The 15,757-nt window shown below is 43.5% G+C and overlaps 1 protein-coding gene across 2 annotated transcripts in view; it reads right to left on the reverse strand.

The window, feature by feature from the left end:
• LOC132379917 (serine/threonine-protein kinase/endoribonuclease IRE1-like) overlaps positions 1 to 15,757 on the reverse strand; it is a 109,389-nt gene that overhangs the window by 55,270 nt on the left and 38,362 nt on the right. The window contains exon 2 of one of the 2 annotated variants that reach the window (XM_059948268.1): positions 14,513 to 14,630. In XM_059948268.1, the coding sequence (XP_059804251.1) occupies positions 14,513 to 14,630 (118 nt within the window). Of the gene's footprint in view, positions 1 to 9,273; positions 9,336 to 14,512; positions 14,631 to 15,757 lie in introns of those variants that run through there. The other variant, XM_059948269.1, reaches the window with a different exon arrangement.

The following is a 15,757-nucleotide window of genomic DNA, read 5'->3' on the forward strand; positions in this document are numbered from 1 at the left end:
AAACAGCCGATCAATGTGAATTAGGTCACTGGGGAAAGGGAAGAACTGGAATCCATCCAATGTAACCAGCACAAAATGGCACTCAAGAAGAGGGAATGGCCAATCGTTTCCACAAATAGATGAAGTTTAAATTCATTGTCATAGAAAAATTCATACTGTTCAAAGTGGAATGTTATTGTGGTTTTAAATGGATGTTCTATTGGCAAAAAGGCAGCTGAAGGTCAGAGATTTTTGATAAATGTGATTTTTTTTCTTTCTTTTTCAATCTTTTTATTAAATTTCATATATAAAAAACATAACAATATATTGTATTAAATAGGTTATGAATATATTAGACTTAAAGTTAAATTAGTAATAAGATAACAATATCTTATTAAAATATCAGCAAAAAAAATCATACAATCAATCTAACATATATTGATTATACATGAAAAAGAATAAGAATAGTCATCAAAAGAAAAAAATATATAAAAATGCAAGAAAAAATGTATATTAAAAAAAAACCTAAACTAACATGGGCAATAATAATAGTTTATATATACATGATAGTGTCAAAAACTCCGGAACTCCATACCAGAACAAGAATAAAAAGAGAAAAGGTCTGGAAGAGGCCAAATTAATTCATGTGAAAGTGTCGAATGAACGGTCCCCAAGTTTCTTCAAATTTAATTGATGAATCGAAAATAGTACTTCTAATTTTTTCTAAGCTCAGACAAGAGATAGTTTGAGAGAACCACTGAAACGTGGTAGGAGGATTTACTTCTTTCCAATTTTCCAATATAGACCTTTCCAATATAGACCTTCTGGCCATTAATGTTGCAAAGGCGATCATTAGTCTAATTGAAGGGGAAAGTCGACTACCATCCTCATTTGGTATACCAAAAATTGCAGTGATAAAATGAGGTTGTAAATCGATATTCCAAATTGAGGAAATGGTAGCAAACATATCCTTCCAATAGTTATGTAAGGTAGGACATGACCAAAACATGTGGATCAATGAGGCCACATCTGAATGACATCTGTCACATTGAGGGTTAATATGAGAATAAAATCGAGCAAGCTTATCTTTAGACATATGAGTTCTATGTACGACCTTAAATTGTATTAAAGCATGTTTAGCACATATAGAAGAAGAATTAACCATTTGTAAAATTTTTTCCCATTTTTCTGTTGATATATTGTATTGAAGTTCTTTTTCTCACTCTTGTTTAATTCTACCCGATACCTCTGGTTGTATCTTCATAATCATATTATAAGTAAGAGCCACTAATCCCTTCTGACAGGGATTCAAAGTAAAAATCATATCTGAAAAATCTATCAAAGTTGAATTGGGAAAGGATGGTAAAACTTTATATAAAAAAATTCTAATTTGTAAATACCTAAAAAAATTAGATTTAGATAACTTAAATTTGTTGGCAAGTTGGTCAAAAGACATCAAACTACCTTCAGAAAAAAGATCACGAAAACATATTATACCTTTCCTTTTCCATATGCTAAAAGATTGATCTGTTAAAGAAGGTTTAAAAAAAAAGTTAAGTAAGATAGGGCTATCAAGAACAAAGTTTTTCAGAGTAAAAACCTTACGAAATTGAAACCAAATTCGTAATGTATGTTTGACAATAGGGTTGGATATCTGTTTATTGAGTTTAACTAAATCAGCAGGGAGAGAAGAACCAAGAACGGAGAATAAAGAATATCCTTGTGCATTACATTCTAAATTTACCCACAATGGTGAATCCAAATCTAGTTTCCAATATATTAAATTTTGAATATTATTCGCCCAATAGTAAAATCTAAGATTAGGTAATGCTAAACCACCATCTTTTTTAGATTTCTGTAACTGTCTTACTTAACCTAGGGTTTTTATTTTGCCACACAAATGAGGAAATTTTTGAATCAATGTTATCAAAAAAAGATTTAGGAATAAAAATTGGTAAGGCTTGAAATAAATATAAAAATTTTGGTAAAATTATCATTTTAATAGCATTGATCCGACCAACTAATGATAAGGATAAGGGAGACCATCTAGTAGTAAGTTGTTGAATTTGATAAAGCATAGGTAAAAAATTCAATCTGAATAAATCTTTATATTTCTTGGTAATTTTTATACCTAAATAAATAGTTATCAGTAACAACTTTAAATGGTGTCCTGTCATTCAATAAAATTTGCACATTTAAAGGGAATAATTCATTCTTATCCAAGTTTAGTTTATAACCAGAAAAACTACCAAATTGAACCAACAAGGATAGAATAGCAGGAATAGACCTATCAGGATCAGAAATATATAACAACAAGTCATCAGCATAGAGTGATAACTTGTATAACTTCTCATTACGGGTAATACCAAAAATATTAGGAGATTCACGAATAGCAATGGCTAGAGGTTCTAATGCGATATTAAATAATAAAGGACTTAAGGGACAACCTTGTCTCGTATCACGAGATAATTGAAAAAAAGAGGATCTGTAATTATTCGTAAGAACAGAAGCAACAGGTTTATAATATATTAATTTAATCCATGATATAAAATTAGAACTAAAATTAAAATTTTTCAAGGCATTAAATAAGTATGTCCATTCAACTCTATCAAAAGCTTTTTCAGCATCTAATGAAATAACACATTCTGAGGTTGTGGGTGAAGAAGTATAAATTATATTAATCAATTTTCTAACATTAAAAAAGGAATATCGGTTCCTAATAAAACCAGTTTGATCTTCTGAAATAATCTGTGATAGTATCTTTTCTAACCTAATAGCTAAAATTTTTGTAAGAATCTTAGAGTCTACATTTAGTAGCGATATAGGGCAATAAGATGCACATAAAGTAGGATCCTTATCTTTTTTTAAGAATTAAAGAGATAGTAGCTTCATAAAAAGACTGGGGTAATCTCTTCTTAGTGAATGCATCATTAAAGATTTCACATAACCAAGGGGAAAGCAAAGAAGAAAAAGTTTTTAAAAATTCTATAATATAACCATCAGGACCAGGAGCTTTCCCTGAGTTCACTGATGAGATAGCCTCTCCTACTTCGGCCATAGAGATAGGAGCATCGAACAAACTTCGATCTTCATCTGTCAGTTTGGGAATATTCAAATTGTTAAAAAAATTATCCATCATGGACAGATCGCCATCAAATTCTGATTGATATAAAGATTTATAAAAATCTTGGAAAGTATTATTGATTTCTTTATGATCAGTAGTCAGATTACCGTCTTGTTTACAAATTTTAATAATTTGTCGCTTAGTCGAAATAGCTTTTAATTGGTTAGCTAACAATTTACCAGTTCGATCACTATGAATATAAAATTGAGCCCTGGTCTTAATTAATTGATTCTCAATTGAAGAAGATAATAATAAGCTATGTTCCATTTGAAGCTCAACTCTCTTCTTATAAAGTTCTTTGGTAGGAGTCACGGAGTAAATCTTATCAATTTCTTTAATTTTATCCACCAATAAAGCTATATCTAAATATCTTTGTTTTCTTTTACCAGTGGAATATGAGATAATTTGTCCATGGATAAAAGCCTTAAAAGAGTCCCAAAGTATTCCTCTGTCAATCTCTTCGGTATAGTTTGTTGAAAAAAATAAGTCAATTTGCTGTTTTATGAAGGTAATGATTTTCAGTGAAGTGAACTCGTGACTGCCATTTTCCAGAATAGCCTGCTCCATTATGTTCTTTTTTTTGTGTGCCATACTCTGTCAGAGCCTCAGTAACCACTTATTTTTTCAAGTGGTTGTCTTGGGGGAAAGATCCTGTGAGTGGGTCCCCCACGTCCATCTCACAGTGCAGTGTTTTTTTACAAGGCCGAGTTGTGAGCTTGACACTCAACCTGGCACGGATGGAAAGCGTGTCCGGGAGCGGCCCAACTGGATTCGAACTCGGGAACCTTTGCTCCAGAGTCTGGCGCTGATGTCATTGCGCCAGCCAGCCGTAATGTTCATACATTTTTTTTAAAACCTGCTCTAACATATAAAATGGACATTGGCAGACTCCCAATATTTGTGATTGGATAGCAAGCAAGCATCATAACACATGGGTGTCCTGGTTACTTGGTCAGTTTATACTATAGCACCTATAGAACTGTGGGCTGAATGGCCGGTCCAATGTTGTGCTAATCTTGATGCCAATTTATAGTAAATGTCCTCCTCCTGTGTATCATCCATATCCCTCCATTCCCCTCACATTCACATGTTCATCTAAAAGCTTCAAACTCCAAAGTGCCTGATTCCTCTATTCCCTCTGTCTAGCAAATTTTCATTTTACTTTGGTAACATTCCTATCGAAGAATTTTGCAATGAAAGTTGCACATTTTATGACCCACTTGTTCTTATAACACATATAATATTTTAATCAAAATAACAAAACAGAGAAGAAATAAACATAACACAGAACAGTACTGCATAGTACAGGCCCTTTGGTGCATGATGTTGCATTGACTTTTAACTGCACCAAGATCAATTCAATCCTTCCCTCCCACACAGACCTTCACTTTTCTATCATCCATGTCCCTGTCTAAGAGTCTCTTAAATGCCCCGAATCTATCTGTCTCAACCACCACCCCTGGCAGTGTGGTCCATGCATCTACCACCCTCTGTGTAAAAAAACTTCTCTGGCAAACTAACCCATTCTTTACTCTCAACAACTTAAATTTATGTTCTCTTGGATTAATGATGATTTCTGTCCTGGGAAACCCTCTGGCTGTCCACTTCATCTAAGCCTCTTATCATCTTGTATACCTCTTTCAGGTCACCTCTCATCCTCCTTTGGTCCAACGTGAAAACTATGATCCCAACAAATCCTCCCTCCAAACCATGCTCAGACAAGGATTAGTTATTCCTATTAGAAGAATTTCAGCAGCAACACACAAAATGCTGGAGGACCTCAGTAGGCCAGGCAGCATCTATGGAGGAAATAAATGATGGACAGTTCAGGACAAGACCCTTCATTAGAGCCAATGAAGTCCTGATACAAGGATTCCCAATTCTTCTCTATATCATGGACGTCAGTGGACCCCAGGATGGGAACCATTGTGATAAAGTGTCTCAGCCCAAAAAGTCAACTGTCTATTTCCCTCCACAGATACTACCTGATCTGCTGAGTTCCCCTAGAACTTTCTGTGTGTGCTAAGGGTTTAGTTGGAACCTAGATATAAGGGGAGATTTGATAGAGGTATACAGAATTATGAGGGGGATAGAAAGGATAAATGCAAGCAGGGTTTTTCCACTGAAGTTGGGTGGGAATACAGCTAAGGGCAACACACACTAAATGCTGGAGGGACTCTCATCTTCCTTCCCACCCTGGAGAAAGGGCTCAGTCCGAAACATCAACCACTTACTCTTTTCCACAGATGCTTCCTGGTCTGCTTAGGTCCTCCAGCATTTCGTGTGTGTGGCTTTCGAATCTGCAGATTTTCATAGGTCTGTGCTACTAGAGGTCATGGGTTAAGGGTGAAAGGTGAAAACTTTGAGGGGAGCATGAGGGGAAACTTCTTCCCTCAGAGGGTTGAAGGACCTGTTTCTGTATTGTACTTTACTATGACTCTATGAATATAGTTATTGTGGCAGCAGAACTGAAAGCAGTGAGGAATATTAAACTAGTGACCATGTGTGGTTACAACTGTTACGGAGGTGGAGCAACTCTGAGGGGCCGAAGGGTACAAAGTCGCCCCCTCCTTTTTGAGAATCGCAAGATCACTATTATTTCGGGTCTGGGACCCAGGAAATAAGAGAGATACACATCATGAGAGAGGGAGACGCAGAATACACAAGGGTTGGAAATTCTCCTGACATCAGCGGAACGGAACCACTGATTACTGCCATTGTCTCTTGGAGAAGGAATTGTGTATTGAGTACTGTACTATTCATTGAAACCCCTCAGGGGACATTCAGAGTGGTCTGGTTGAGGGATTGCATCATCCCAACCTGATTGACATCTGAGACCCCGTGAGTAAGGATAAAAGAGGGGTCTGGGGAACACCCCTTTAGACGCACCAGGAGAAACGCTAGAAATCCCGTGACAGCGTTTTATAGTGAAAGCCGGTGGGGGCTTGTGTGTGTCCTCCCTTGCCTGGGTGGCGGGCTCACCACGGAAGAACAGTTTAGCTAAAGGAGAGGTCATAATTGAACGGCCACGACAATGAGACACCTGACGGATCAAAATCATAAAGGAAGATTGGCAAAACCCGTAGTGGTAAATGTTCCCATTCTTTCTCTCCCTCTCTCTCCAACAATTGCAACACAGCGACAACCAAAAGACGGCAGCTTGTGGAACTGCAGTGAACTTTATATTTCCATTGGACAATACATTATCCCCTAGACAATGATAGAGCTTATTTCTTATTGATTATTATTATACCCGCACTTTTAGGTTTAGTATTAACGACGTATATTATCTGTATATTTGCATTGATATCATTTTTGTGTATTTTTACTAATAAATACTGTTAAAAATAGTATCATCAGACTTCAACGGACATCTCTACCTTTGCTGGTAAGTCACCCAGTTACGGGGTTCGTAACTGGGTCCACAACTTTGTCCATAATTATATTCCGACTTCAGCTTCTCTGGTGGGAAATAAAACTGGAGATGATGGAATTCAAAACAAAAACAAATTTTTGGAAGAACTCAGCCTGTCAATCAGCAGCTGTGGAAAGAGATACCAGATAATGTTTCTGGTTTCTTTTCCAATAGATGCTGCTTGACAAATTGAGCTCGTCCATTATTTCAGTTTTTGTTACAACTTCGAGTGTTTATGTTTTACATATAATTGCCCTTCCCTAACTGGGGCAGAGGAGGGGCTTGGAGTTACATTTGGAGCAGTTTGTGTAAGAGCAGCTGTTTCTTCTCCTGAAGGTGATTAGTAAACCCAATGTAATCATCATTACCAAAAATATTAACGATTCAAGATTAGCTTTGTCATATGGACATCAAAGCATACAGTGAAATGTGTTGTTTGACATCATGCTTCTGGCACCAATATAGTACACCCGCAACTCACTAAACACACCTATCCGTTTTTGAAATATGGCAGAAAACTGAAGCACACAAAGAAAACCCATGTGGTCAAAGGGAGAACATACAAACTTCTTACAGACAGTGGCAGGAATTGAACCCTGATCTTACAGCTGGCACCGTAATAGGATTAAGCTAACCTCTAACATTAAACCTCTAACATTACTAACCCACTAATTGCTGCTGTTTTCTCAAATTTCATATGAAGTTCACATCTGTGGTGGGATTCAAACTCTGGTCTTAGCATTACCAATTGGTCAACAATTGTGGCACCAAGACTATGTTCACAATCTTAATCCCAGCCACAAAATCAACCATCCAAAAGAACTTTGTCAGCCACCTTGACAAAAACAAATTCAGAATTTTGCATGGTCTGTTAAACAATTGAATCGTTACTCTCCAATAAGATATCTCATTGCAAATATTCATTGCTTCAATTTTTAGGCCTGATGTAGGACGGAAAAGGAATCTTGTTCATTCTTTCAGATTGAAGTGGGGGGGGGGGGGGAGGAAATGCCACGTTAGTGTGGAGGTTAGTATGACGTTTTTATATCTTGGGCCACTGGAGATTGGAGTTTGATTCTGGCACTGCTTGTAAGAAGTTTGTACATTCTCCCCGTGACCATGTGGGTTTCCCTGGATATTCTAGTTTCCTCCCACAGTCCATAGGCATAGCAGTTAGTAGCTTGATTGGTCACTGTAAACTTTCCTGAGATTAGGCCAGCGTAAAATAGGTGGGTTGCTAGGCAGCGTGGGTCGAAGGTTGTGCCTGCTTCGTGCTGTATCTCTATTAAATAAAATAAAGGCTATTCTGAAGAGATTAAAACAGAGCCAATGGCTCATGTCAAAGACACTGGATCTCTCCTCCCGTACATAAACTCCCTGACCCTGATGATTTCCAACAGCAGTTATTTCAACGGCTGGCTTGATTTCTGTGAGTATACAAGCAGCTGAACAAACATTTTGTTCTCTAAGCAGGGCACCACCTGGCTTTGATTAAAAGTGATTATGCTGCTTGAACTTCTGACAGACCATAAGACATTATGGATGATTCAACCATCCAGTCTGCTCCACCATTCCATCATGGCTAATTTAGAATTTTCAATCTCAACTCCACTCTCCCATCTTCACCCTAACCTTTGACACCTCTACTAATCAAGAACCTATCAACCTTCACTTTAAATATACTCAATGATTTGGTCTCCACAGCCATCTGTGACAATGAATTCCACAGATTCACCATCCTCTGATGAAAGAAATTTCTTCTCATCTCTTTTCTGAAGGGACATCCTTGTTCTCTGAGGCTGTGCCCTCAAGACTCCCTCACTAAAAGAAACATCCTCTCCCCATCCACTCTATCTAGGCCAGGGGTTCCCAACCTTTATATCTTACTTTTAACTGAGAGGTTCGTTGACCCCAGTTCAGGAACCCCTGATCTCAGTCTTTCAATGTTCAATAGCCTTCAATGAAACACCCCTCACCCTTATTCAGCATCAGTTCTCCTTTGCTCAAATCTGGATTGTGTACAAAGGAGATTCTGTCAATCAAGACACAGGGACAACATTGAAATGGTCCCTGTCGAGAAAATACTTGAAAAGATTTAAGAGACACAAGAAACTGCAGATGTTAGAATTTGGAGCAACACACAAAATGCTGAGGAACTCAGTAAGTCAGGCTGCATCCGTGGAGGGAAATGGACAGTTGACATTTTGAGTTAAGACCCTTTAGCAGGACCAGTCCCTGCTCCTCGAAACTTTTCTAACCAGCCCCTCCCTGACCTTGCTCTAAAATATCATTTTGACAGTTCCTGATCCAACATCTACCTTACCTTATCAGTAATCTTACCAACACAGCTGAGTTGAATGCAACTTGCTTTCTTCAGACTGCCCATGTGAAAGCAGCTCAAGGCATCACACTCTAATACCCCTTTAGGTTTTGTACTTACTTTTACTGTGATCAGCACCTGAAGGTTTGCAAGTCATCTTTCTTCAGCTAGTTGAATTTCACTATTTTTCTCTTACTTTCAGAACAAGAAAATGTCAGATCAGTAGCATAGACCAAAGTCACAAGTCACAGACTAAAAAAAAGTCAATGCCCAAACTGCAACATGCAGTTCTCCCCATTGTACAACAACACAAACTATGAGGGCAATGTTGACTTAGTACTTAATGATTTACAGTTGGAGATTTCTATATTTAACCAACATGTTAAAAAGGTCAAAAAATGTTCAAAAAAGAAAATTGATCCAGTTCATTCCTACCAGATTTCTGAGCCAGTTGTTGAGGAACGTTGGCAGAAATCTGGGAATAATTACATTTCATGTAATTTTCCAGTCTGTAAATAGTGTTGCTGGGGAAAAAAACAGGAAGAAAATTCACCTATATTTTGCCAGGAACAGAAGTACAAACTGAGACTGAAAATAGAAAATGCTGATAAGGCATTTTGTGTGAAAGCCTCTGGAGGGCACCGCAAAGGTGTAACAGTTATCATGATGCTACTTCAACCCAGGGCGTTCAGGAGTTTGAAGTTTAATTCCAGTACAGTCTGTAAGGAGTCTCTGTATGTCCTCCCTGTAGAATGCCTAGATTTCCCCAGGTGCTCTGGTTGCCTCCCACAGTCCAAAGATGTACCCAGTAGACTAAATGGTCATTGTAAATTGTTTCGTGATTAGGTCAGGGTTAATTGGGGTTCTGGGGTTGCTGGGACAGCATTGTTTAAAGGACCAGAATGGTCCACTCCGTGCCATATCACTAAATAAACACATAAATAAATTTCAAACATCTGCAGAAAATGTCAAAATTAATTTTCCATCATTTCCAGTTAATGAAAATCACTTGTGAACCCATGTAATGACTGAAGATAAAGTTAAGTGGATTGGTGGCCAAGCTTTGGAATTTCATACGAATATTTTGCAACTCAGTTCTTCATAGCCATTTGATGAGCCCTCTTTAAGTAATGCAATTTCTTTGTACTTGGAATCATAATTTCAAAGATTACCTCAATATTAATTATTCTGTTACACCCCATTTAATTTCTAACACAAATGAAAAAACATGTCACAAAGCCAGCTTTGCATTGAACAATGAGCAGAGCCATCCGGCAAAATTCCATACAAAATATTAAATAACCTAGGGTACAGCAAGTGACACCAGGTTACGGAAATTGGGCCTTTACAACACAGTTTGGATCTCTAATCAAGCACTGCGCAGAACAAAATGCTGAGGCGACCCATTTCCTGTCGTATCCGAACCGACTCACAATTAGATAGCCTACGGGGGTTTGCGAGCACAGAGCTTTGGAGCCTCTGCGCCATGGGGGGCCGGTTGACAGAGGCTTAAAAGTGAGGCTAAAGTTTTCGAATAAAGTTTTTTCCTTCGACTGCAGTTACCGACTCCGTGTCGTAATTTCAGCGCTGTGTGTAGCACACCGCTACAATTGGTGACCCCGACGGTCCAAACGATTTTTGGACCAGAAATGATCGACGCCGCCTCTGTTCATGCAGTTTCGTTGAAACTGCCGGGTTTCTGGACACAGCGCCCGGACCTATGGTTCCAGCAAGCCGAAGCCCAATTCCACGTTCGCCAGATCACCTCAGAAGACACCCGCTACTACTACGTGGTGAGCTCCCTCGACCAGGACACAGCAGCCCAGGTCGCGGAGTTCGTACAGTCGCCCCCGGCAGACGGCAAGTACACGGAATTCAAAGCTCTGCTCCTCAGGACTTTCGGACTCTCACGGCGTGAGCGGGCTGCCCGTTTACTGCACCTGGACGGCTTGGGCGACAGACCTCCATCGGCTTTAATGAATGAGATGTTGTCTCTGGCCGACGGACACACATGCCTCATGTTTGAGCAGGCATTCCTGGAGCAGCTGCCCGGGGACATACGCCTGCTGCTGTCCGACGCGGATTTCAGTGACCCCCGGAAGGTGGCAGCCCGGGTGGACTTGCTGTGGAACGCCAAAAAGGTGAGCGGGGCATCCATCGCACAGATCACCCAGCCACGCTCCCAGCAGCAAACCAGTCCAGGCCCGGCCACAGAGCCCGCCAACCCCAAGCCCAATGAACACTGGTGCTTCTACCACCAGCGGTGGGGCGCAGAAGCCCGCCGTTGTCGCCCGCCCTGCAAGTTCCCGGGAAACGCCGGGGCCAGCCGCCGCTGATGGCTATGGCGGCTGGCCATCAGGATAGTCTCCTGTATGTGTGGGATAGAAGGTCGGGACGCCAGTTTTTGGTCGATACTGGGGCTGAGATCAGCGTTTTACCTCCGACGAGTTACGATACCCGCAGCAGGGCCCCCCCGAGGGCCGTGAACGGCAGCACCGTAAGGACCTATGGCACCCGTCAGGTGCAGCTACAGTTCGGCTCCAGCCAGTTCACGTGGGACTTCACACTGGCCGCTGTAGCCCAACTGCTTCTGGGTGCGGATTTTTTGCGGGCTCACAGCCTACTGGTCGACCTGCCCAGGAAGAGACTGGTACACGCCGAGACCTTTCAGACGTTCTCCCTGGGTGCAGCCCAGTTGCCAGCCCCTCACCTCGGCTCCATCACGCTGTCCGACAACGACTTCACCAGGGTCCTGGCGGAGTTCCCATCGGTTCTGGCACCGCAGTTCACAGCGGCCATGCCCAGGCACGGCGTACAGCACCACATCCCGACCCAGGGACCACCCCTCCACGCCCGTGCTCGGCGGCTTCCCCCGGACAAGCTCCGACTGGCGAAGGAGGAGTTCCAGAGGATGGAGGAATTGGGGATCATCCAGCGGTCCGACAGCCCATGGGCCTCCCCCCTGCACATGGTGCCCAAAGCGACGGGGGGCTGGAGACCGTGCGGCGACTACCGCAGGCTGAACGAGGCTACCACACCGGACAGCTACCCTGTGCCGCACATTCAGGACTTTGCAGCAAACCTGCACGGCGCACGGATCTTCTCCAAGGTAGACCTCGTCCGAGGGTACCATCAAATCCCGATGCATCCTGACGACGTCCCCAAAACGGCACTCATCACCCCTTTCGGCCTTTTCGAGTTCCTCCGCATGCCGTTCGGCCTGAAGAATGCCGCACAGACGTTCCAGCGGTTAATGGACGCGGTGGGACGGGACCTGGACTTCGCGTTCATCTATTTGGATGACATCCTCATAGCCAGCAGCAGTCGTCAGGAGCATCTGTCCCACCTCCGTCAACTCTGCGCCCGACTGAGTGAGTACGGTCTTACAATCAACCCCACCAAATGCCAGTTCGGACTCGGTACCATTGACTTCCTGGGCCACAGGATTACTAAAGACGGGGCAACCCCTCTGCCCGCTAAGGTAGATGCGGTCCGCCACTTCCCCCGACCCACCACGATCAAAGGCCTTCAGGAATTCGTAGGTATGGTCAATTTCTACCGCCGCTTCCTCCCTTCAGCTGCCTGGATCATGCGCCCCCTGTTCGCCCTGATGTCGGGTCCGAGCAAGGACATTACCTGGGACGAGGAGTCCGCCGCCGCTTTCGTTCAAACGAAGGAAGCTTTGGCGGACGCCGCAATGCTAGTACATCCCAGAATGGATGCCCCTACCACCCTCACAGTGGACGCATCAAACACGGCAGTCAGTAGGGTGCTGGAGCAGCTCATCGCAGGTCGCTGGCAACCCCTGGCGTTTTTCAGCAAACACCTGCGACCACCCGAGCTTAAGTACAGTGCTTTCGACCGGGAACTGTTGGTGCTTTACCTGGCAATCCAGCATTTCAGGTACTTCCTAGAAGGTCGGCCCTTCACCGCGTTCACGGACCACAAACCGCTTACCTTTGCGTTTACGAAAGCGTCCGACCCCTGGTCATCCAGCCAGCAACGCCACCTGTCCTACATCTCTGAATACACGACGGATGTCCGGCACGTCTCGGGTAAGGACAATGTCGTGGCGGATGCGCTCTCTCGCCCTACCGTTCATGCCCTTTCCCAAGGGGTAGACTTTGAGGCACTGGCAGAGGCGCAGCAGGCGGATGAGGAGATTCCGAGTTACAGAACCGCAGTCTCCGGTTTGCAGCTCCAGGACCTCCCCGTGGGCCCAGGTGAGAGGACCCTACTGTGACGTCGCCACCGGCCAGCCCCGTCCAGTCGTCCCGACAGCATGGCGGCGCCACGTTTTCGACTCCATTCATAACTTGGCGCATCCCTCCATCCGGACAACTGTCCGGCTGGTTTCCAGCAGGTTCGTTTGGCACGGACTCCGCAAACAGGTCAGTGAATGGGCCAAAACGTGCATGCACTGCCAGACGGCCAAGGTGCAGCAGCACACCAAAGCCCCACCGCAGCAGTTCCATCCCGCCCACCGGCGTTTCGACCACATTCATGTGGATATCGTGGGCCCCCTGCCAGTGTCGCGCGGAGCGCGTTACCTCCTGACTATCGTGGACCGGTTCACAAGTTGGCCAGAGGCGGTCCCGCTCACCGACACCACCTCCGAATCTTGCGCCCGAGCCCTGATCGCCACCTGGATATCTCGCTTTGGTGTACCAGCCCACATTACCTCCGACAGAGGCGCCCAGTTCACCTCCAGCCTGTGGTCAGCTATAGCCAGCCTTTTGGGGACTCAGCTGCACCACACAACTGCCTACCACCCACAGTCGAACGGGCTAGTGGAGCGTTTCCACCGTCACCTGAAGTCGGCCCTCATGGCCCACCTGCGAGGAGCCAACTGGGCGGACGAGCTTCCCTGGGTCCTACTCGGCATTCGCACAGCGCCCAAGGATGACCTGCACGCCTCGTCGGCCGAGTTGGTATACGGCGCGCCCCTGGTCGTCCCCGGGGAGTTCCTACCAGCCCCAAGGGGGCAAGAGGAAGAACCCGCATCAGTCCTGGGCAGACTACGCGAGAAGCTCGGTAACCTGGCCCCCATACCCACTTCACAGCACGGGCGGCACCCGACCTGCGTACCCAAAGACCTACAGAACTGTAAGTTTGTGTTTGTACGAAGGGGCGGGCATCGGCCGCCGCTGCAGCGGCCATACGAGGGGCCGTTTATGGTGCTCCGGAACAACGGGTCCACGTTCGTGCTGGACGTTGGGGGGGAAAGAGGAGGTTTTCACGGTGGACCGCCTCAAACCGGCCCATGTGGACCTGGCGCAACCGGCCGAGTTTCTGGCGCCTTGGCGCAGAGGCCAACCTCCCAAGCAGGTTCTGGCCCAGACTGTGGATATTGGGGGGTGTATCGCCGGTTCTGGGGGGGGGGGTTATGTGGCGACCCATTTCCTGGCGTATCCGAACCGACTCACAATTAGATAGCCTACGGGGGTTTGCGAGCACAGAGCTTTGGAGCCTCTGCGCCATGGGGGGCCGGTTGACAGAGGCTTAAAAGTGAGGCTGAAGTTTTCGAATAAAGTTTTTTCCTTCGACTGCAGTTACCGACTCCGTGTCGTAATTTTAGTGCTGCGTGTAGCACACCGCTACAATGCAATAATTTATAATGACCGTCAAAATACATCACCACTTACTATATTGCCAGGATGAAAGGAATACTTGCCTTCTTTCAGGGTCCATTTGATTGAACCTGTCTGTTTGCTGACAGCATGCAGGCTTCCATCCAGAGTTGATATAAACAGTAGCGTCTCAGGCAGCACCGTACCCGAACTTCCACAGCACTGCAAGATATAAACATCAAATTAACCAAAGTGACAGTAGAATGCAAAATCTCTATTGTAATCCCATTTTTTCGAAAACTCAAAGGGTCAGCAGGTATTAGCTTGCTGTTCCTTAACAGTCATAACTGAACCGAGATGGGATGAACAACTATCCCATGAGAAAGCACACACAAATTGCCATTCACTTGCATTCCTATATTCAAATGAGATGCACCAAGATTAAAGATCAGCTTTATTTGTCACAGGTACATCAAAACATACAGAGAAATGTGTTATTTGCATCAACGACCATCATAGCCCGAGGATGTGTGAGAGGCAGTCCACCAAGTGTTGCCATTCTTTACAGCATGCCCACAACTTAGCAACCCTAACCCATATGTCTTTGGAATGTGGGAAGAAACCTATGCAATCATGAGAAGAATGTACAAACTCCTTACAGACAGCAGTGGGAATTGAACCCCCTCTTACAGTAGGTGCCATAAAGCCGCCCAATAGCTTTCATTTAATAATTTATTTAAAAAGCTGATAGGTATTGAAGAGGGTTGTATCTGAGAACTTGATTGCAGATAGGTAGGTTGAACCAACATTAATCAATATAACACCTAGAACTCAGCTTCATGTGTAAATGAAACTCTGTGGGAAGAGCTCCAATTTGGAGTCACATGTAGTTCTTTTCTAAACTTCTGTGACATTCCCAGTTCCTCCAAGAAACTGATTAGCAGTGCTGACAGAGATTTCAGTAGGGTCTTAGTTCACCCATCTGGCCAAAAATATTCTTAAACAGAATTTATCAAAGATTGGTTTGGTTTCTAGTCACAGACTAAGTCAACCAACTACAAAGATTAAAAATAATAACCACTTAACACTGTAAATTTATCTCAACAGATTTTCTAATTGAGCACAAAACCCTATAATGAGTTTAAAATCTTGCAATGGCACACTGAACCCAACACAAGTCTCTCTTTAATAAAATTGATCTTAAATCACACCCTCTTAAATATTGGTCATTTGTTTTACAGTGAGTTAAATTCATTATATGAATTTGTGCTGTCTTTACGACAGTTATTTAGTTTATAATATTAGTAATTCATTCAATAGTATTTTCTAGTTAGAATTAGGAGTGTTTA

This window comes from Hypanus sabinus, chromosome 23 (assembly GCF_030144855.1).
Source record: "Hypanus sabinus isolate sHypSab1 chromosome 23, sHypSab1.hap1, whole genome shotgun sequence".
In the NCBI taxonomy this organism is placed as follows: domain Eukaryota; kingdom Metazoa; phylum Chordata; class Chondrichthyes; order Myliobatiformes; family Dasyatidae; genus Hypanus; species Hypanus sabinus.